Genomic DNA, 22,780 nt, shown 5'->3' on the forward strand with positions numbered 1-22,780 from the left:
GGGGGGGGGGGGGGGGGAGCACATTATCATATGTTTAAATTTCTGTACTTTTTGTTTTGTGGGGGGGTTGGTAGGCCATAGTACCTGGGATATGACTTTCTGAAGGGCCTTTTCCTCCCCTTACATGATACAGTAAGGCCAAAGGGGGGCTGGAATTAGTTAATGGTCCTTCTCCAAGTCAGATAAGGCTTCATAAAAGTAATTTCCCTTGAGGGCTAGTCTTCCTTGCGGAAAACAGAATAAGCTCTGGGCATATTTCAAAATGGTTATTTTTTCTTTACCCCTACCAGAAGCCCCAAGGGAATTTTCTCCCATCTTCACAATAAGACCCTATTAATGGTCCTTCTCCAAGTCAGATAAGGCTTCATAAATGTAATTTCCCTTGAGGGCTAGTCTTCCTTGCGGAAAACAGAATAAGCTCTGGGCATATTTCAAAATGGTTATTTTTCTTTACCCCTACCAGAAGCCCCAAGGGAATTTTCTCCCATCTTCACAATAAGACCCTGGTGGGACTTCTAGAGGTAAAATTGATAAAAGTGTAGGGACCCCCTCAAAGACTGAGCTCCTTAGAGTTTTTAACTCTCAAACTTCTTCGTACTGAGCCAGCAGCAATTCCAGCATTGGTTTTCATTCCCAGTAAACTGTGATTCTCTGTAACAGCCTGTCTCTCCAGTATTCAGGGCAGATCCAGTTCACCTGGTGAACTTAATTCTCTGATGAGTCTCGGAAGAGTTGTGTTTCTCAGTTTAGCTTGTTTCAGTTTGTTTAGCTTGTTTCTTGTTGTAAGTAAGAGAGTGATGACTGTCGAACTAAAAGAAACTGTGCATATAAAGCATAGGATTTATTGAGCAAGCATGATGATTACAACCAGGGAAACACATAGGTCAGGTCACCCTGAGAAATACACTCTGAAGGGGACCAGCAGAGCTTAGCATTTTACAATCACAAGAAGAGGGAAGAATCAAAGGAGGAAGAGAAGAGGACAGCTTCCCCTTCCCCACCTTATCATTACATCAGTTTTTCTGTTGGTTGTACATGACATATAGATTTGGGATTGTTACAAGAGGGCTTCAAAAAGTTCATAGAAAGATTGCATTATCTTTCAATTCTGTTTTTCCACAAACTTTTTGAAGTACCTTCATAGTAAATTACATCGTACATGCCTGGATCTAGGGTAAGGGTTATAAGCAGCATTCTGGGTTATCTTATTACTATCCTGGTGCCAGTATGTCTGCTTTAAGTTAAAATGGTCTTATGATAACATTTTCTAGGACATGGGACATGACTTCTGACTTATCCCGGATCTCCCAAGGCACTACAATTTAGCTGACCTGTTCAGAGCAGATTTTTTAGTTATCACAACCTCTAAGTTCCTTACATGTTGGAGCAGAAACCAGAAGTGTCCTTGCAATTGGTTTTTTGCAACAAATAGTGGCCAGCTGTGTATGTTCTCTAAGGGATCAATACTGATGGATAACATTTAAACCATAGGAGAAATGTCATTACTTAAAACTGAGGTGTTAATTATTCTGTTTAATATTGTAAAAGGCAATGAGGTAGAGGAAAGGAGAGTATACTCTACAAGTGTGTGCTCTTAAATAATAGGAGATTGACAGTCTTTCCTTTGGGGACCCTGGGGGAATGGGGGAAGAAAGGAGATGAGAGAAGGAGTGCTGAGCTGAGTTTAGAATAGGTAGGTGTCTGTTTTTCCCATGTTTTCTTTTTTTAAGAATTATTCTGAAACATTTTAAGCATACAAAGAATATATAAATTTATATTTGTAAAGTACAAACCCCGCCCCCCACACAATATGCTGACTAATTATAAGCTGGACAACCTAATGTGTGGATTTTATTTCCAGAAAACAAGTACTCACCCAGAAAATGGCTTGTTGAGGAGCGTGGGGGTCCATTCTGTTGGTGTATATGATGTATTACTGAACTAATTTGCTACCTGTGTCTGGACTCACCTTAGCAGCCAGTATTTTTCTCCAGAGCACTGGAAAGCACTGTATTCATCCAAGCCTGTGATGTAGGTACTCTACACAGATGAGGATATTGAGGCTCCATGAGATTGCTTGGCAAGAAGTTAAATAACTTCCCAGTTGTGCATAGGTTCTAAGAAACCTGTTGCCATTGTATGTTCTTGCAGATGCTTTGACCTTTGCCCAGTCTTCATGTCCCTTGAGTCCTTTGTGGATGTTAAGATGGCCCAGAGCACCCCACTTTCTGAAGATGCTTCTAGTCTTTTCACTTTCACAGTCCCTGGCTCTTCTCCAGCCTCCTTAACCAGCGTTTTCATCTTCTGCATGAGCTCTTCTTCCTAAAGATCCTATGTTCTGTTACTGAGAAATAAGCAGTAATGTCCTTTAGGCAACCTATTCTAGACTTATATGTAAAATTAGGCTTTATTTGTTTTGTGTCTAAAAGGAGTCCCACTCTCCAAGAAAAAAAGTTTGGGTTTGTGGCTGCAATTTTTGTCTAGTTTGGAGGACTTTTCACCTTCATGTCTTTGACCATGTCTAGTATTTTCTAAGATTGAGATTGCCAGAGATCTTACTGTAGAGCATTGATATTCTTCCCATCAAGACACCTCTTTATCCCTCCCTTACCTCCATCAACCACCAGTAAATTAACCACCAGAGTAGGATAAAATCATTTTATTTTTCTCCAAAAATAAGTAAATAAATTTAATGTTGCAATAAAGAATTGGTATTGGGGTAAACCTGTATCAGAAATGCTAAAGGGGTATGAGAAGACAGGAACACAAGATCTTAACTTTCAAATGCCAGATCTTCGTGATTGGATTCAGGTGATAAATACTTGGCTGGAATGCTATCCAAGTCATTTTGTGTCCATTGGGTATCAAATTTGGACACACAATGTTCATTTTCCTCTTATTTATGACATTAATTTTGGATGTCCAGTGAATGTATTGTCTGATTTCTACACTGTATAGTTAATATTTTTTTCTATTGCTACTAATAGGCAATCTATGGGGAAACACATTCAGACTATGAAAATATCTTGGTCCTCATCAACACTTGTATCCTAGATTTAGCATCTATTAGTGGAGTTTTGCCCAAACCAACCTTTACCGTGATGGTTGTAAAATGATTTTCCAATTCTTAACACTTCTTCATTTGTTGATTGGCACTGGGCATTCTACTTTTAGTGAGAGCTTTCCATTATCCCCATTTTTTTGGTGGCTGGCCAAGTATGGGGGTCTGAAGCCTGGACCTTGGTGTTACAAGGCTGCACTCTAACCAACTGAACTAATCAGCCAGCCCTTTCTTTCCTTCTTTTTTTTAATGTATTTATTATTGCTGTGGACTCACAGATTCCTAGATTTTTCAATGATTTATAATTTATTACTGTCCTTAACTATTTTGACACTCAACCTGTCCCGTATTTGGGCAGTGGTAGCTTCTTCAAGCTGGCTCTTGTGACATACCCCCTTGTTATTTATTTATTTGTTTATTTTTAGCATGATGGTAGAATAATTATACTCTTTGTGCAAGATGTTAATTAGAAGTATAACACTAAAGTTGATTAAGACAGCAGTAACTTTTGGAGGAGAGCACCTCTAGCTTCATCCAGGGACTGCAGGTGGACAGTCATTGAGAGCTATTCTTAGAAGCTGGCAAAGCCTTTCAAGTTTGGTCACATGTTTGTGGTTACAGATCTGCCTCTGCACAATTTCATTGTGAGTGACTCTCATCTTCAGAGTACATACTTTGCTTATTTAACATATCCTGTGTGTAGTTAGCTTTTACTTCCATTATATTTTCATCTCACCACATTTGATATTTGGAAAATTGTCAGAAAAATTCGGTCCTTTTTTCAGTGACATTTTTGGTCAGTTTTACTTTAATCTCTACAATATACCTTTGGGTCAGAAGTTTGTTGGCTTCCACTCTGTCATTTTATTGTCTGATTCCACATGTAGTAACACGTAGGAAGTAGCATATGACTCAGTCATCGCTCTGTGCTCTCTGGAAATAAGTGTATTCTGGTTATCCATGATCAAATATAAATGGAAAGAATCTATGCCTACATGTTCAGCACATGTTCTGTGCTACTTGAGTCCATTAGTAGTCTCCATCTGATTTCTGTAAATTTATACTGTGAAGTGACGAAGAATTACCTATTTGAAAATGTATTAGTAGTCCAATGATTATATTTCAAATGAAAACCTTGTATGTGTTCATACCAGTAATATTCTTTAAATTTTGTTATCTAACATTTTAAGTCCATACTGCCCATTGGCTAAATGCATATCTTTATATAATATTGTCCAAAATTTTGTTCATAGTTTCTAAAATTAGAGTGATACCACTATTAGCCATTATTTGTATGAATTTTGAGAAAATTGATGGTAGACATTGTCTTTTAATGTTGAGTTCATGATTTTGAAATGTATATGCTTAATCTAAAGTCCTTTAATATTAACATTTAAGAATATAATTTGTTCAGACTGAGTCACATTACTGTAATTACTATGAGTTCCTTTCCAGAATGTCAACTCAAAACCTAAAAGGGGAAAAAAGAAAACAATTGATCCCAGTGCACAGGGTGGTGTAAATTTCTGGGATCAATAAGCTGAATCCTGTTGGGGTATGTACTTAGTTCTGCTCCATTTGAATCTGGGCTGCGCTTTCTCGACTCCACCCTCAAATGTTTTCAGGAGTTTTTTTCCCTTCTCAAATGTGGTTTATGAAAAAGTAGGTTACAGGACAAATAGTAAATAAACATATGTGACATAACATTTCAAATATAAAGTAACACTTGCTCTATTTAAGATTAAACTTCTGCAGATTGAACATAAAGGCTGTTTTCATCTTGTTTCAAGATACATTTTTGGCAGCTTGCATAATCATAGCCAAGATGTGTTTTAATCCTTTTTATGACCGAGAACTCAGTGGCTGCCACTGTGAAGCCAGCATTTGAGGGACAAGAACAACAAGGTCAGGTGTTTCCTTCCTGCCCTCAGAGTGAATGAGCTGTTTCACTGAGTCTCTCCACAGTGCTGCAGAGAAACCACGGGCAGAATGTGGAGCGTGATGAGGGTGTGCAGCGGAGCTGGGGCTGCCAAGGCCGGAGCACCAAGTTCAGTGGTGGTGGCATCCACAAGAGTGTCTGCACCAGCACAAACTTTGGTTTTGGCAGCACATTTCTCAGAGTTCCACATTATTTAAGGTGGTAGAAATAAACTTCATGAAAGAGAACAGTATGAGAAAAACTGAATACCTTCCTTCTAGCCTGAATCACTCTGATTTCTCAGAGTTCCACATTATTTAAGGTGGTAGAAATAAATTTCATGAAAGAGAACAGTATGAGAAAAACTGAATACCTTCCTTCTAGCCTGAATCACTCTGATTGATTTAAGCAAAACTATTTTTAGACATTTATTTTTTTAAGTAGATCTGACTTACCAAGAATAGTGCTTGATTTTCAAATAATTTAAGTGGATTTTATTGTTGTTTATCTTGAATGAGGAATTGTTTATGGATTTAAAATAGATAGAAAGTAACTCAGATTATTTCAATATCTGAAATGACTATATAAAATGACATTTTAATGTAATTATAGTCTTGGCCATATGAGGATTTCTTTTGTGAAAAATTCTGGCTTGTTTGTTTTTTCATATTGAGTTATAGGAGAATGAAGTCAAAATCATTAAGGCTGGGGCCGGCCCGTGGCTCACTCAGGAGAGTGCGGTGCTGATAACACCAAGGCCCCGGGTTCGGATCCTATATAGGGATGGCCGGTTAGCTCGTTGGCTGAGCGTGGTGCTGACAACACCAAGTCAAGGGTTAAGATCCCCTTACTGGTCATCTTTAAAAAAAAAAAAAAATCATTAAGGCTGTAGAGTGGGAAGCTTGCTAGCTTGGTGGGTGGAGCCCTGAGTGCTGGGGATGGTTCTGCCCTGGCCGCCTCAGGTTTATACAGCAAGCTATACTGTAAGAGCTTCCTAAAATCACATGGTGCTTAGGGACTAGGTTATATGCCCATAACTTCACAACGTATAACCTTACAAGGTGATATACTTAAAGGAGATTATGTCCCCACCACCTGCCATGGTTTAGGCAGAACTGTTCATGGGGGACTTTGGATGTGGTGCTCAGGAGCTGGTTTGTCTAAGACACCATAAGGATAGAGGGGAGTGGCATGTTACATTTGCATGTTGGAAAGATCCCTGGCACTTGTGAGGAAGATGATCCAGAAGAGAGCAAGCTGGAAGTCAAGAAAGATGACAAGGGCTTGAACCAGGTATTGGGGAGGTGGGGGCGAGGTGGAGAATGAGAGCCTCCTAAGGGGTCCAGCTGGCAGGGTTTGAGTGGGGGTGGAGAATGGGGGTAGAGAATCCTCCTCTGCCTCTGGTGGGACAGATTATTGGGTGAACATGTCTTCAAGACTTCACATGTCATTCCCACATGCTTTCTCTCCTGGGCAGGGAAGGGAAAACAGAGTTTAGGAAGGGCTGGCAAGGAAGCAGGAAGAGTAAGGGGCAGAGTTCTACCCTAGAGGTGACCCAAGTGATGATACTCACAAGGGAGTAAGTCTTCGTCATTGAGTATGACACATAGGCAGGATGTTGACCCCTTGTGACTGGCTGGTTACCAGCCAAGAGCTGGGGTTAGAGAATATGGGGTAGCTGGTGAGTTCACTTTCAGACATGTTAAATATGAGGTGCCTAATGGGACATCCAGGTGGACGTGTTCAGGAGGGGGTTGAATTTCTGAGTCTGAAGTTGAGAGGAAGCCTGGGCTGGCAATTTGAGAGTCAGGTGTCTTCAAGTGTTTCTAGAACAAGGCATGGTAGAATTATTTGTATAGAAATCATAGCTGAGGCTGTGGTCTAGTCTATATTCTTTCTCCATATTCTACCACAGTCTTAATTTTTATTCTTTCTCATCTACAGCCTTTCATTTCACCACAAGAATTTTATCTCGCCACTAAACTGTAGGGTGATCCACCTAGCACATTTTGTTGTTTTGTATGGTTTGATGGTGGTGGGGGTTCTAAATGATTCTGCATGTTTCTTCTGTTTCTTAGGTGCCAGACCCATGTGGTTCATGTAGATAAGTTGGCAGAGAGAGGCTCTTGCTCACCTTTATCAGGGAAAAGTGGCAGAGAATTAGCACACTGCCACTGACTGCAAAAGAGATATGCTTTCCAAACCAAGCAATCTTATTGCTGCTTTCTGGACTGAGGTTTCTTTGTCCTGGAACATTCTCTCTTGTCATGTGACTGTACTTGTTCAGAGAATTAATCCCACGAGATACAAGGCAGAACACTGTCCCTGCTGCAGTTTCCCTTGGCGTTCATATTTTCCGGAACAATATAAGAACTAATATAAGAAAAAGAAAATAGCCTTTATCTCTTATGCCTGACAAATAATCAGATTACTCTGGGGATTAGATAAAAATAAATCATTTTTTCCTATAGTTAGTTACTATGATGACCAACGTAATCTCTTGTAAGAGAATTTCAAAATTAAATCAGATATATAGAATTCAGCCTAGGAAACCAGTAAATACAGAAAGGACAATGTGAACTTGAAGACAAAGTTGGCATTCTTTTGACTAACAATGTCATAGAGTTAGGTTTAATTTCAGTTATGTCCCTGTGGAACTTGCCATAGGGACCCATTCCGTGTTCCTGATGGGTCTCAGGTCATGATGCTTAAAGATTTGAGGGCAGGGCCGGCCTGTGGCTCACTCGGTAGAGTGCGGTGCTGATAGCACCAAGGCCGCGGGTTCGGATCCCATATAGGGATGGCCGGTTTGCTCACTGGCTAAGCGTGGTGCTGACAGCACCAAGCCAAGGGTTGAGATCCCCTTACCGGTCATCTTTTAAAAAAAAAAAAAAAAAGATTTGAGGGCAGAGTTGTACTATCTTTCCCTCCACTGTTTTACTTTCCTTAATATCTTTACACACTATGTAATAGCTTTTTCTCCTAACATATCTGGTTTTGTTTACAGGCCATGTTCTCATAGACATTTCGAATACTCACAAGAAACTCAATGACAGTCTTGATGAAAATGTATGTGAACTTTTTTTTTATATTCACATATTTGTTTTATTTTTTAAAATTTATATTGCTTAAAGTCTCGAATCTGGAATTTTTTTATTCTCTTTTGTTAACAGTTCAAAAAATTCCATAAAGAGATTATACATGAGCTGGAGAAGAAGATAGAACTTGATGTAAAATATATGAATGTAAGTAACATGGTTTTCCTCCACCCCCAGCCCCAGGGTGCCTTATCTCTCAACCCGAGGAGAACTTTCCCACTGTTTATTCAACAACAGCAAATAGGATTGGAACTTGGTGTTGATACATACTTGGATGCATAAAACCCACAATGTCTCTTTGGGCTTAGTGAGCTCATTTTTGCTAACATTTATGATATTTATTAAAAAGCATTAAAAATGTATATATTGCAAGAACTCACACTGCTTCCAGAAAGCATTGTTTTCAGAGAACACACATATGATAGGGCATCTGTGTCTTTGTTAATACAACTATTGCTTTCACAAACCAGCCCTTTAGGACATGAGTCATGAATGGGAGAACACTACCTGGGTCCAATTTGCAGAGACCTCTCCTGCATAGTGTCGCTTGACTGTCACTCAGTGTTGTCCATTCTAGGAGAGTTTTCTGTAGGTCTCCTTCAGCCTGGCCCTCTGCCCCCAGTACACAGGACTCTTTCCATCTTCCCTTTCTGCTGTAGAGTACTTTCTTTTGCTACTCAAAGTCTCCTTTCTTCTCACCAAAACCCCCATGTGGCAATAAGCTGTGTGGGTTACCCTGAAATCATCCTTCCTCTGAGGTTCTCACTAGGACTGCTGCCTGCGTGTACATGTACTCTGTGCACTGCTGAGGGAGGCCACGGGACCACGGACAGCTGCTGAAGGTGTTTAATGCCAAGGTGTTTAATCCCAAGCCCTTCACATACTTTGACTTTTATTTCTATCAAAATCACATAACGTAGATACCCTTATTATCCTTACTTTAAAGATTAGAGGGGAAACATGGATTTTAGAGAAATTAAGTAATTGCTGAGATTACTCAGGTAATGAGGGATGAAGCTAGAATTCTAACCTTGTCCGTTAAGCTGCAGACCATGTGTTCTTCAAAACTCTGCTGTATATGTTGCTAATAACACCAAGGTCCAGGGTTTAATACCTGTACTGGCCAGCCACAATAAAAAACAAACAAAAAACCTTGCTATGCGGCACCCAAAATAACCATAAGCGATTGCACTTGTTCATTCTGTTTCTCGAAATCATAAATCATAAAACAGCCAGGAACATGTGATTTAATTTTATTTATTCACCAAAGCACTTACTGACCACCCAGTGTCCAAAAGTCTTTGAGGAAGAAGGAATAAAAGGGAAGACAGTTGTCCTCAAAGAGCTGCCTTCTGGTCAAGGTCCCCTCATATAAACAGGATATTTAAGAACAGACAAAGCTGTGAAGTTAAATTTGAGTGGGGGGAGGGGAGGGCATGTGAATTGAGGGTGTCAGTGCCCCCGCTAGGGTGGGGCTGTGTGAAGTGTGGGTGTCAGGGCCCTGGTCAGCCACACATTGTGGACATGTGAGCAAAAGTGACTGCATAACAGTTTCTGTGGTGTCGCAGTAAAATAAGCACATTTAACTTACAGGCAACTCTGAAAAGATACCAAACAGAACACCGGAATAAATTAGATTCTTTGGAGAAATCTCAGGCTGAATTGAAGAAGATTAGAAGGAAAAGTCAAGGAGGACGAAATGCACTAAAATATGAACACAAAGAAATTGAGGTGAACTTCTCTGCGTATTTTATTATCCTTTGTTGTTGATCATTTGTATGGTTTAAGGGGAGGCTTGCTTACCTCGGTCAGCCAGTACTTTATCCACTTGCTGTTGTGCTGCTGTTGAGGTTAGAAATAAATATTTTGACTTAGTAACAGCTGAAGGCTGCAGAGTTTTCTGAACTTAAGAAAAATTAGTCAGTGTCCTCCTAAAAACATTGGCATTTTCTCTTAGTTCAGGGAAGAGAAGGGACTCTCCATAATTAGCGTTACTGTCCTCATCTTACAGATGAGGAAAATGAGGCTCAGGTTAAATCATGTGGTTGGCATTGGTGCTTTCCAGTAGAACATGATCATTTCCCTGGAGCACAAAGTAATATTTTGTGCAAATGTAAAGCCTTTGACAACTTCTCTCCCCACTTGAGTCAGGGATCTTCACGAGGATATCAACTCAAGACAGGTTACAAGCTTATTTTATCTAATTTGTATCTGCATTTAGTATTTATTCCATAATCAAAGTGAACCAAGTGTAAAGGTGGCAGAAGATAAATGTCAGGCTGTGCAGCTATCTGATACCTCATGTCATACTCGTATAATTATTATTTATTTTCCTAGTATGTAGAGACCGTTACTTCTCGCCAGAGTGAAATCCAGAAATTTATTGCAGATGGTTGCAAAGAAGCTCTACTTGAAGAGAAAAGGCGCTTCTGCTTTCTGGTTGACAAACACTGTAGCTTTGCAAATCACATACATTATCATCACTTACAGGTGGGTGCGACGACAAACTGTTTTGACTGTATTAATGACTTTATTTCATATTAAATGCCCTTAAGATGCTTCACCTTCCATATATGCCCAATATAAAGCAACAGGCCTATTTTGCCAATGAAAAGATTCCAAAGAAACAGTTTTTGGGCAACCTGAATATGTAAACTCCTAGAAATAAAGATGAAATGATCAAATTTCTGCTTATAATATTTAATTAATTTAATAAGAAATCCACATTTAAAATCCTTCATAAAATAATGCTTTATAATAGAGAAATGGCACCTTTTTCCTTTTCTAACTTATGAGTGAGCTTTTCTCAGACTCTCTCTGAGGTATCCTCAGCATCAGTGTCTTTACCAGAGTCAGAGGTGAGTCCCAGTGGGCACCAGGTCAAGCCCACCTGAGTGGTTTGAGAAACTCACCTTGGGGATCTGTGTATGGGGGGTCAGTTCTGCCCCAAGCCACAGACTCCCATTCACACACATTGGGATAGCTGGTCATTGTTACTTGCTCCTTCCTTCCAAGGTGTTCATTCATAATCCCTCAATTGAATGGCTTTATCGCCTCCTTCCAACATATGCAGCTGCGGGGTTAGACCCCAGGAATCATTACACAGCATGTGTTAAATTTCTTTTCCTCTTTGTTTTTTTAAGTCATGAATTCTATCAAGCCTATGTAAGCATCCGAAACTAGCACTGATTGAGGTCAAATATTTCTTGTTCATAATAAAGTAATTTAAAGAGGGCTTCATAATATGAGAAGCTTTGCAAGAGCTTGAATATATGTCAAGTTTCTTTTTTCAATGGAGAAGAGCCTTGTATGTATGCATATGTTATATACAGTATTCAATAAAGTTTTTGCAACTTTAAGGAATATTTAATTCTACCCAATCTAAATACCTAAGATCTCAAATTGTTACAGCAAAGGAAAGAATTGCTGTATTGGATGATCACTTTGGTATCTGTACTGGTTTCAACAGTGTCAAGTTAGCTTTAGAAAATTGTTTCCATGGTGAAGGCATCCTGCTGTGGAGGGTCAGAGGCTGGAGAGGGGTGGAAGCAACATTAAAGCTCTCTTCCAATGGCGACACCCCACCATGAGGCAGCTGTCCTATATTTAGAGAGCTCTAGTTGTTGTCAAAGTCTTTCTTGGACTTAACCTTCAGTCCCAGTTATGCTTCGTAGAGTGACACAAACCAGAGCTTTCTGTACCAGAAGTTTCTTTAACTATCTGAAAACCGCTTTTGTCATATCCCTTATCCCAGCTAAAGTATCTCAGTCCTTTCAGTGGCTCTTAGATGAAGCAGGCCCAAGCAATTGGTCCGTGGTGTAGCATTGCCCCAGTGTGTCAGGGGAACAGTTGGAGACAGGGGTGGTTTGGGAGAAGGGCTTTGCCCTCTCCTAGGATTTACATTAGCACCTCAGCCACTTCTGATAAACATGGAGTCTGAGTAAAAACAGTGTGATTGCCATGCAAATAGCTTCAGGAAAGCCCCCCTACTTCCGTTTTCCAACCAGACTGCAGCCCTGGAAAAGGGGGTTCACTGAAAGACTTCAGGGAACCTCTGGGAGTCCAGTTACCAGAAGCAGAGCCAGGCTTTGTGGGAGCAGGAGGGCTGCCTCTGCTTCTAGGGCTGCAGGATCTCATCTCTGTTCTGCAGCCCAGCTGCTCTGCAAAGCCTCCATTGGCCTGTGGAGGGGGCTTTCCTCAGCTCTGTCTTCCACACTACACCCCTGTCCCACAGATGGACTTCCCAGGGACAGAATCTGATTCAGTTGTCTAACGCATGAATCAGTTCCTCTCAGGTCAAGGACATCTCCTATGCTGAAGGTGCTGCTTTTAGAAGGAGTGGAAGGAAGAAAGCAGTTATTGGCATTTCTGGGGCCACCCAGAAAAGAGTGGGGATTTATATAGATTGCTCAGCCCTTCCCTTTTAGTTTCTGAACTTATTCTTATAAGTTCATCATTTAATAATTCTCATTTAATATCCCCATATTAGTCTTAAGCTCTACTCACACTAAGAGCGTGAATAAATTCCATTAGAGCTGGAACCTATGTTCTCAGAAAATAAGACACAGCAGATGCTCATAGATGCTCCAGCTACTCACTGAATTTAACTTGGAACTGCCACACTTCTGGTGGTAAGCCAGTAATAAGTTATCAATGATATTATTTGGTGTAATTTTTCTCAGTTCTTCAAATAATGCACATTTGTCTTAGTTTTGTTTCTTTTGGATTTGTAGTCTGCAGAATTACTAAATTCCAAACTGCCTAGGTGGCAGGAAACCTGCAGTGATGCCACCAAAGTACCAGAGAAAATCATGAATATGATAGAAGAAATAAAGACCCCAATCTCTACCCCACTATCTGGAACACCACAGCCCTCACCCATGATCGAGAGAAGAAACATGGTAGGAACCAGTTATCTCTTCCAGGTTTCAATTATATGTTTACAATATTATTTGGGCCATATTTGCTCAAAGAACCAAGGTGCTTCTGTTAGTGGAAACTGTGAGTTCCCCTTCATTTATTTATTTTTTGGTGGCTGGCCGGTATGGAGATCCAAACCCTTGACCTTGGTGTTATTAGCACCACAATCTCTCAAGTGAGATAACTGGCCAGCCCGAGTTCATGTTCTCCTTTATCCCCTTCCCTTCGGGTTTGGAATTAGCTGTGAAAATGTCTTATACTATGTTTAGCACTGTTATCTTTGTTTTGGAAATTTTATTGTTACTGGATTTTGTTATTTTTGGGTGGCTGGGTGGTACAGGGATCAGAACCCTGGACCTTGGTGTTATCAGCACTGTGCTCTAATCAACTGAGCTAACCGGCCAGCCCCCTATTGTTACTGTTTTTAATTTTAATGATTCCAGCTTTATAAGTTTATTCCCAGTGAAGATGTCTTAGCGAATAAATGAGAAAAACTCTGATGCCATTCATCACAATATAAGGCACTTCAGAGAAAAATAGTCACCAAAATACTCAAGGTAATGATTTAGGCACTGGAGTTTACTGTTTTTTGAACCTGGGCTTTATTACCTTTCGTAAACATGTGGAGATTTGGATCCAGCAGCTAGTTTGAACACATGGGTCTACCCTACCTGTCCATATAAAGCCCCCTGAAATGACAGCAAAGACATTAAAAACCAGCTGTTTACCTACAGAATAGATCTATAATACTTGGGAAAATAAGAGAAGGTGTCGTCGATAAACCAGAAACACTGAAGGAATCTCTATAAGAGAGAAAGGCAGTATCAGTGAATGGAGAATCAAAATAGAAGGAAACCTCAGCCCCAAGCATGTTCAGGGCTAGACTGCTGCAGAGGGTGGAGCCACTCCTGGGAGCAGTGAGCTCAGAGCTGATGGGCACAAGAAGTGGGAGAGAACTGGGGCATCTCTGTGTAGTTGGTTGGGGGGTTCATCAGTCCTTTCCCCTTGTCTCACTTGTGCTGAACGATAGGCAGCAAGGACTTTCATCTACTAGGCAAACAGCGTGTTCTGACTGAAGAGGTGGGGCACACTCCTGGAAGTGCATCTTGCCTCTTCCCCACCATGGGTGGTCTGTTGTCATGAGAAAAGGCAAAGTACAGACTATCATATACAATAAGAAGAATAGGGATGGACTGTCATAGAATATGAAGATGGACAGCCAAGAATCACTGAACAGGTGAGGAAGACCAACATCATAAAAAGAGGCACTGAAATAAAAAACTTAAATGACTGGTATTGGAGGCAACAAAGTCAACAGGCAGAAGAGAAATCTTCAGAAAGAGATGAAAGGGCGCAGTGTTATAACATCAAGGTCAAAGGTTCAAATCCCCATACCAGCCAGCTGCCAAAAAACAAAAACTGGGAAAAAAAAAAAAAAAGACAATGATGAAAGGATATTACATCCACAAAGAAAAATCAACTAGAGATCTTAGAAATTAAAAAGTAGATTATTATTTACAGTTAAAATGATATGTTTGGGATTTGCTTCAAGTGTGGTATTCTTGAAATAATTCAAAATGGGGCATTGCCCAACAAATAAGAGAATTTGGGGAAGAAGGTGGAATTTAAAGTGTGTGATACAGAACAGCCCTGGGAATCTGTATAATTCCATTGCTGTGTTATACTAATATTAGACTAATATAGAATTTTTCACAGGTTGGGAAAGATTATGACACCCTTTCTAAATATTCACTAAAGATGCCCCCAGCTCCTTCAGCCAAAGCATATACCAGTCCTTTGATTGATATGTTTAATAACCCAACAACAGTTGCACAGAATTCAGAAAAGATGAATAATTCAACAGGTAAGAGATTTCATTTGATTTCTTTTAAGATATCTTTTTAAATTTTAAAAATAATTTGTAAAATAAATATTTTGGATAAATGTATTATGAGGTAGAGGTAAAAAAAAAAAAAAAAGTTATGGTAGGTATGTACGTTCAGCACTGGCTTTGAGGAGCTTACACCTCAGAACAAAATAAAGATCTAGACCTTAAGACATTTTGAGAAGTGACATATTTCTTTGACACATACTAATTCTATATACTGATTGATGTTTACATAGAGTAAACATACTATTGAGAGGTGTTATATTTAAAAATAAATGTGATAGAATGCATATAGCTTCGTACTGTGTTCCATATTTTGGTGGCAATTGTAATACTTATTTTTTAATAAAACAAACTATAAAAGTTTGTATGACAAAATTATCATTATTAATCTTGCCAATAGGCTTAATTTGAATTCTAATCAGCATTTTTATCATCTCTAACAGAGCACCCTATGCTTTCTGAAGATTTAAGTTCTAACTGTTTAAATTTCTTAACTCTGTTGACTGTTATTTCAACTAATCGGGACTGGTTATTGTTTGCAGACATTTCGGGCTGCTTCACTGGGTAGGCCCCACTCTTCCTACACAGTCTCTGGCACCTAGGACCCTGGATACCCATGTTGTGGTGCCTGACCCTACTGTGTGGGGTTTCTCATAGGCTCCTTTGGTCTGAATGTGGTGGCAATCAAGTTGTGTGCTAGAGATCCCCCAGATTATAGTGTTTGAAGCTGTTGGGCAAAAGATAAAAGATTTGTAGAATGATTACTAGGATAGCTTAGCAGGGGAACATGATAGTCTGTAGTCAGTTGCCTTCTTGAAGTACTGTGAATTATATAAAATATAAAGTTAGGGCTGGCCAGTTAGCTCACTTGGTTAGAGCATGGTGCTGGTACCAAAGTCAAGATTTCAGATCTCTTTACTGGCCAGCCACCAAAAAATAAATTAATTAACAAACAAACAAATAAATAGTTAAAATATATAATATTGTGTGCATGCCAATCATTCAAATGATTCTGGTTCTTGTTGGTAAAAGATAAGCAAAAATTCCTGGTGGGTTCAATACTACTGAGGTAATTAGTGGCATGTTAGGGAGATAGCAAGGTTTATATTGTAATTATCAAGAATTTGCAAGAATAAAGCAGAAGGTCTTGTATTGCTTTAAATTAAATATGCCACATGTAGTACTAGCCTAGCAAAATTTGAGTGGAAAAAAAAAAATACCTGAAGAGTTTCGTTTTTCTGGAGTGGTAATTATCAGCCTGTGTTTGAACTGAGACATGAATTGTGCAGCACAGTGCTTACACGTGCAGGCTATGGGACAAGGCTGCTCCCCTCTGGCTCCTGGCTCTACATCTGCTAGCTGTGTGATCCTGGGCCAGTCAGCGAACTCTGTTGGGCTCAGTTCCCTCAGCTGTCAGTATGGATAGTAACAGTGCCTTCCTTGGAAGGAGACTGGGTGAGCTAGTGGCTGTAAAGCATCGAGATCGCTGACAGGCACTTAGTGAGGGCTCTATAAACGGAACTCCATTTCATGCTTACCATGCTCAGGGATGAGAAGTTAGTTGAGCAGGCAGGGTGGCCAGAACATCTGCATTTCCAATTTTCTCCTTTTCTTTCAATTTGGTTTGAACTGTTGCCTCAGCCTGCCTTTGTGAATCAAATTGACAGAGGAGTTTGGTGTCGGAGTAGTTTGCCTCTCTAAAGAGAGCCATCCTGGTTAAAATCAGAGTGCCGATAAATAAAGCTGGCCTTTAGCCACCGGGGTCCTCCTCTGCACTGTGAAAGCCCTCAGGCCATGGGCTGTCTCCATTTCCTCAAAGGCCCTGTCCCATCCGAGCAATGATAAAGGCATGGAAATATGACACGATTGGAGTTGGTGCAGAAGGATCATGTTGGCAAGATGGGAACGGATGGTTTTCTGGGGCTTGCTCGTTTGAACTTGCCTGCTGATTATCATTCTTTGAAAAGCCATTATGGCTACGCTCACTTTAACAGATACTTCAGAAGATCCCAGTTTGCAGAGATCAGTTTCGGTTGCAACTGGACTGAACATGATGAAAAAGCAGAAAGTGAAGACTATTTTCCCACATACTGCTGGCACCAACAAGACCTTACTTAGCTTTGCACAGGGAGATGTCATCACACTGCTCATCCCTGAGGAGAAGGATGGCTGGCTTTATGGAGAGCATGACACTTCCAAAACGTAAGTCGTCACGTGGTGCCAGCTGCACAACATTCCAAACAGCCCTTCACTTCAAGAGTGGCTATTTGTCTGCAGAGTGTCTTTGTAGACATATTAGAATTTTAGCAAAAGTTTATTGTTTAGTTCTAGTTTAGTTAAGTGGAGTTATTTGATCCTAGGCCATTTTCTGCATGTCTCTGCATATATAAATTTGGTGCATGAATAAATTATTAGATCATATGAAGTCATCTTTGAAAGTAGGTTTAAATATTCTTTTGTTTTTTAAAAAAAAGTGACTTTTGATTTCTCAAGGATAATCTGCATATCAGATATACTTAAGATTTAACACATAGGGGCTGGCCAGTTAGCTCAGTTGGCTGGAACACAGTGTTATAACACCAAGGTCATGGGTTCAGATCCCCTTCCCAGCTAGCTGCTAAAAAAAGAAAAAAAAAATTTATCACATAAATAGTTTAAATGCTATCCTCATGAGTATGTGCACGTAACTGAGTTAAGTCAGTTTTCTATGTAGATTATTCAGGTGTATAAAATAAAACCAATGTGAAAAAAATGGGAATCCAAGTAAAATTAATGTTATGTACAAAATACATAGTGCTGTATTTGTGTGAGGTACATATTTATTTCTAAAAGCCTTAATTTCATTGTCCACATGTGGGCCTTTATGGTGAAAATGGACCCGTCTGCCCCTGAGCTATCATCAGGATATTCTTTAGTGTATGTAGTGTTCACTTGGCTATTGCTAATACCACCAAAAGCTCTTCTTTTCTCACTCGTCACCTACAGGAGGGGTTGGTTTCCATCATCGTATACAAAGTTGCTGGAAGAAAATGCAAACGAAACAGTGACTACGCCCATGCCAAGGTAGTGTATGAATGTGGCACAGGCATCCCAGCCACAGAAAACTCACCTTTGACTTGATGTTTTCAGGCATAGCAGAATTATAACCCAGATACGTAGCAAACCCCAACGGTGAAAGCTTAGTTCCTGTGGAATAGTAAGAAATAGAAATTGCTCCTCTAGTTGTTCCTGTTGTGATTTCTGTTGTCCACAGGCTTTACTGCCCATCTGCTGTGAAGAGAGGTGACCCAGACCACCTACTTTTCACCCTGTTCTCCTTCCAACCCTCTGAAACCACCCTCACTGTCTCCCACCACCTACCGGTCACTGAATCCAAGGCACACGTTTTCCATCTTTATCTTACTTAGCAGCCCTTAATGCTGTTGAACTCTTTTTCCGAAATGTTCTCCTGCCTTGATTTCTTGACCTTGTGCTCTTTGTTTTCTTTCTACCTCACCACCCATCCCTTTTCAGTCTTTTCTGCAGGCCCCAATTCTGCCCATCGATTAAACATTGATGTTCCTCAGGGATCCATCCTTTGTCCTTTTCCCTTGTCCGTACAGAGCCATCCTGTCACCTCCCATGGCTTGAACTATACAGATGGGCTTCAGTTAGCACCTCTGTGCTGATAACCCCCAAATCTGTATTCCAGTCCAGATTATAATAAGTTATAGCTTAGAGACTATCCAAAGTGCTTTACATTGATTAGCTCATTTAATTCTCCCAATGACCGACCCTATGAGATAAGTCCCCACTTTAAAAGTGAGAAAACTGAGGCACAAAAAGTTGTCATAACTTGCTCAAGGACCTACAGCTAGAAGTGGCAGAGCCACGACTAGCACCCAGGAAGATCTCTTTTGGGCCTAGATGTGAATATTTGTATGTGTATTAGGTAGTTGTAGTTGGCTCCAGGGGCCCTAGGAAATGACATATTCAAATTGAACTGGTCATCTTTACCCTGAACTGCCTCATCCACAGCGTTCCCTGTCCTAGAGAAGCCCCATAACCCTACCATGTCTAGGCAGACCCTGGAGCACCACACTTAATGCTCCCAGGTCCACCCATTATACTTACTCAGTGTTTCATGTCACCATCTACATATCTTCATTCCTAGCAGAACAGCCAAAATGCCACTGGGCCATGAAATAAAAACTAAGTGTTATTTTTAGGATGTTAAAATTCTGAGTTTTAAAAATTTTTTCTAAGTGCTCAGTGCTTGCCAAGGTTTTTGCTATAGTCTTCACTTTCTTATTGATATCCTGAGATTAAATTAACCAAGAGTCAGCTCCCAATTAAACCAGTTTCCTCTCCTTTTCTTTTGTCATGTCTTTTTTTTAAAAAAAACCTCATGCTGTCTATGACATTCTCATGTCTTTTGAAGAATTTCTTTTGAATGTGCATTTATAAACCCGTAAAAATGTTACAGTATTTCATATAGATAGATATGTATAGTGTGTGTGTGTGTGTGTGTGTGTGTGTGTGTGTGTGTGTTATCCCTTCCTCCCTCACTCTTTTTGATTACTAATCTATTGTTATCATAGTCCTTGGATATTGGGGATGTTTGGGATTCCAATGGCAGGACCTTATCTAACTTGTATTCTGTAATTTTTGGTTTTGAGCCCCACGCCAATGAGAAGCATCAGCACTGTGAACTTATCTGAGAAGAGCAGTGTCGTCATCCCCCCACCCGATTACTTGGAATGTCTGTCCGTGGGAGCAGCTGCAGAAAAGAGAGTAGATGTTGCCAAAAATACTTCTACCTTTAAAGCACCAGTGTCCAAACCAGAAACCTCGTCTCTGGTGAGTAAGGCCGCAGCAGAACATCCTGTGTACTAGCCTCACATCCCACAGTCTCTGGAGGCATGGACCACTATTCTACCTTAACCATCTTGCTCTGCCCCAGTAGGAAGGTGGTGTCCCTGGTGGGGGTAGGGTAGGGGGCTGTATTAGTCTGTTTCTATTGCTTATAACAAAATACATGGAACTGGGAACTTTATAAAGAAAATAAAATTTATTGCCTACAGTTTTGGAGGCTGGGAAGTCCAAAGGCCAGGGAATACATCTAGTGAGGGTCTTGATGGTGGTGACAATGACAGCAGGGTATCACATTGTGAAAATGGCAGATCAGAGAGAGCAGAGAGTAACCTCCTCATTCACTCTCTTGTTAAAGCCCTCCACACCACACCCACGACCACCATTATGGCATGGTCTATAATCTAATCAACTCTTTAAGGCCCCACTTTTCAATTGCTATAATAGGATTTCCCACCCTCCACAGTTACAGTGGGTGGGTATTAGGTTTTGGGGGGACATTCAACCCAAGGCAGGGGCATTTTGTCCTTCATTCCTCTAGATTCTTTTCTTCATCACACAACCTTTCACCTCCTTAACTTCAGTCCTTCTTTTATTTTTACTTTATCTTGTCAATGACAGTTTGCACACAGTAAGTCCACAGTTTGCTGAGTTTTATTAGATTTTTAATCTCTCCTTGCCTTTAGTCATGCCTGCAGTCTTTTAGTAATTTAATCATCTTTTTCTGCATTTTTCTCCATTTTCACATTGTTTTCTGAAGGGAGGCTTAAGGTTGAAAGTGGTAACTTCATCTTTCTTGAGAAAGTGTTTACTTTGTGCCAGGAGCTGTGTGAACACTGTATGTACATTCTCTTTAATCCTAAACAACCCCATAAGAAAGAAAGTAGAGGACATGGGGCCTGAGAGTCACTTCAGCTGTCCCTTGGACAGCTGTCCGTGAACAGTCAGTCCCCTGAGCACCAGGCACTGGTATGTCCTGGCTCCTGTGGAACTTATGTCCTAGCAGTAGGAAGCAGGCAATAAATATAAACACACACAGCAATGATAAAAGCCATGCAGAGATTTAAAACAAGCTGAGGTGATAGTGGGATGGGGTGACAACTTGGATGTCACAAGTTGTGTTCTGTCCAGAGGAGATGGGGCAGCACGTGACAGTGTCTACAGCACTGGACTTCTCTGAGGAGGTGACATCTAAGTAGAGTCCTGATGATAAGGAGTCAGCCATGCAGGTGTCAAAGGGAGGTGTTTATCAGACAGATGGAACAGAAAGTTTAAACACCCTTAGGAGAGCGCATGCCTGGCACGCTGGAGTAACAGAAAGCTAGGTGATAATTACAGGATGACATACAGTCCAGAGCACAGGTGCAGGAGCTGGCCTGGCCAGGATGGGACACACATCCACTGTGGTCAGCAGCAAGGCCAAGGCATGGCAGAGGTGCAGCCCAGTGGGCAGGCATGGGTGTTCCTGTGGGACAGCTTTCTCAGTGGTGAAAGAAGATCATCTGCTGCTGGGGGTGGGCAGAGTGGCGGTGAACAAATTTGGAAAAAGAGAAGCTGTAACACAGGTGTTCTGAAGAGTGTGAACATGAGCATGCTACAGAAGAGTAGCAGGAACATGGGGTGACACCATGCACCCTTTCCAAATTTTTGGTCATGATTGAAAATGAAACCAGTCAATATGGATGTTTCCCCAGTGACCTTCAGCTGCTAAGGTTCAGAAAAGAAGAGGACAGTTGGGCGTTAACCAAGGTGGCGGTGCTGGCAGAGGAGGAGGAATTCAGGTATTTGTGAGAGTGAGGTTGTGGTGTCCCAGACCATGGAAGCCACGCTGGGTAAGATGGCCAGTGAAGATATGAATGGAATGAAGGACTTGGGGATATCCCCTCCAGGTTGCATAATTGCCAGCGTGGAGAGGATTGGAAGGAGGCCAGGAGGTGAGGGTCAGACTGTGGAAACCAGGGATTGGACTCTGAAGATTGCATAGCTGAGAATATGCCCGAGGCTACAGAGTGGCCAGGCAGCAGAGCCAGGGGAGCCAGAGCCTGCCCAGCCTGTGAGGTCACCACATTCTTTGCTGAGCCGTCACCCAGGACACAGTTGGTGGTCCACGTGCAGCAGATAGAATTAAGTTCATGCCACTTTGGCTGCTAGTTTCATAGTTTTTTTCAGTCATTGTGGTCCTTTCTGTAGACATAACATAAGCCATCTCCCTGCTTCCAAGCTGGGGTTGGCTTCACAGTTCTGCCCCCAGCAGAAACTGGTTACTAGTGGCTTGTGTTCAGTTGTGTATAGTGCACAGTTGGAGTCTCTCAGTTATGTGATATGGATACTCTTCTAAAAATGTTCCCTGGGCTTTAGCATGAGCCTTAAGGAGTTTTGGAACACAGGCTGTCTCAGAGGCTACAATAGCATGTGTTTATCCAGGAAATGCAAGCTTTTGAAATCACTTTCAAAATGACTTTGGCTTCTCTTCTTAGATAAGCACATTGCACAATATATTGTTTGTACTTTTATCATTCCACATTACTCCAAATATTATTTTCTAAAAATTACACATCTGTTGAAACTTTTGAAATCACTTTCAAAATGACTTTGGCTTCTCTTTTTTTTTTTGGCTTCTCTTCTTAGATAAGCACATTGCACAATATATTGTTCGTACTTTTATCATTCCACATTACTCCAAATATTATTTTCTAAAAATTACACATCTGTTGAAAAGAGAGCTTTTCCATTCTGTCAGCATGACAGTTGATGTCAAAACTGGAGAAAACGGGCCGGCCCGGTGGCGCACTGGATAGTGCGCCGCTTGGGAAGCGCGGCAGCGCTCCCGTCCGAGGGTTCGGATCCCATATACAGACCGGTTCCCGCTCACTGGCTGAGCGAGGCGCGGGAGCAACACCGAGGCTTGCGATCCCGTTGCCGGTCCCTGGTCCGGTACGGGGGCAACACTGAGGGTTGCAATCCGTTGCCGGACACGGAAAAAAGACAAAAAGACAAAAAAAATAAAAATAAAAATAAAAATAAAAAAAAAATAAAAATAA

At 40.9% G+C, this 22,780-nt stretch overlaps 1 protein-coding gene across 3 annotated transcripts in view; it reads left to right on the plus strand.

The window, feature by feature from the left end:
• Window positions 1–22,780, plus strand: part of BAIAP2L1 (BAI1-associated protein 2-like 1) — a 109,551-nt gene that overhangs the window by 81,270 nt on the left and 5,501 nt on the right. For 2 of the 3 annotated variants that reach the window (XM_008570054.1, XM_008570057.1), the window contains 9 exons: window positions 7,987–8,048; window positions 8,153–8,224; window positions 9,671–9,808; window positions 10,415–10,567; window positions 12,811–12,978; window positions 14,714–14,861; window positions 16,856–17,090; window positions 17,874–17,951; window positions 19,547–19,727. In XM_008570054.1, coding sequence (XP_008568276.1) covers window positions 7,987–8,048; window positions 8,153–8,224; window positions 9,671–9,808; window positions 10,415–10,567; window positions 12,811–12,978; window positions 14,714–14,861; window positions 16,856–17,090; window positions 17,874–17,951; window positions 19,547–19,727 — 1,235 coding nt within the window. The remainder of the gene's footprint in view (window positions 1–7,986; window positions 8,049–8,152; window positions 8,225–9,670; window positions 9,809–10,414; window positions 10,568–12,810; window positions 12,979–14,713; window positions 14,862–16,855; window positions 17,091–17,873; window positions 17,952–19,546; window positions 19,728–22,780) is intronic. The other variant, XM_008570055.1, reaches the window with a different exon arrangement.

Source organism: Galeopterus variegatus, unplaced genomic scaffold (genome assembly GCF_000696425.1).
Source record: "Galeopterus variegatus unplaced genomic scaffold, G_variegatus-3.0.2 Scaffold566, whole genome shotgun sequence".
Classification (NCBI taxonomy): domain Eukaryota; kingdom Metazoa; phylum Chordata; class Mammalia; order Dermoptera; family Cynocephalidae; genus Galeopterus; species Galeopterus variegatus.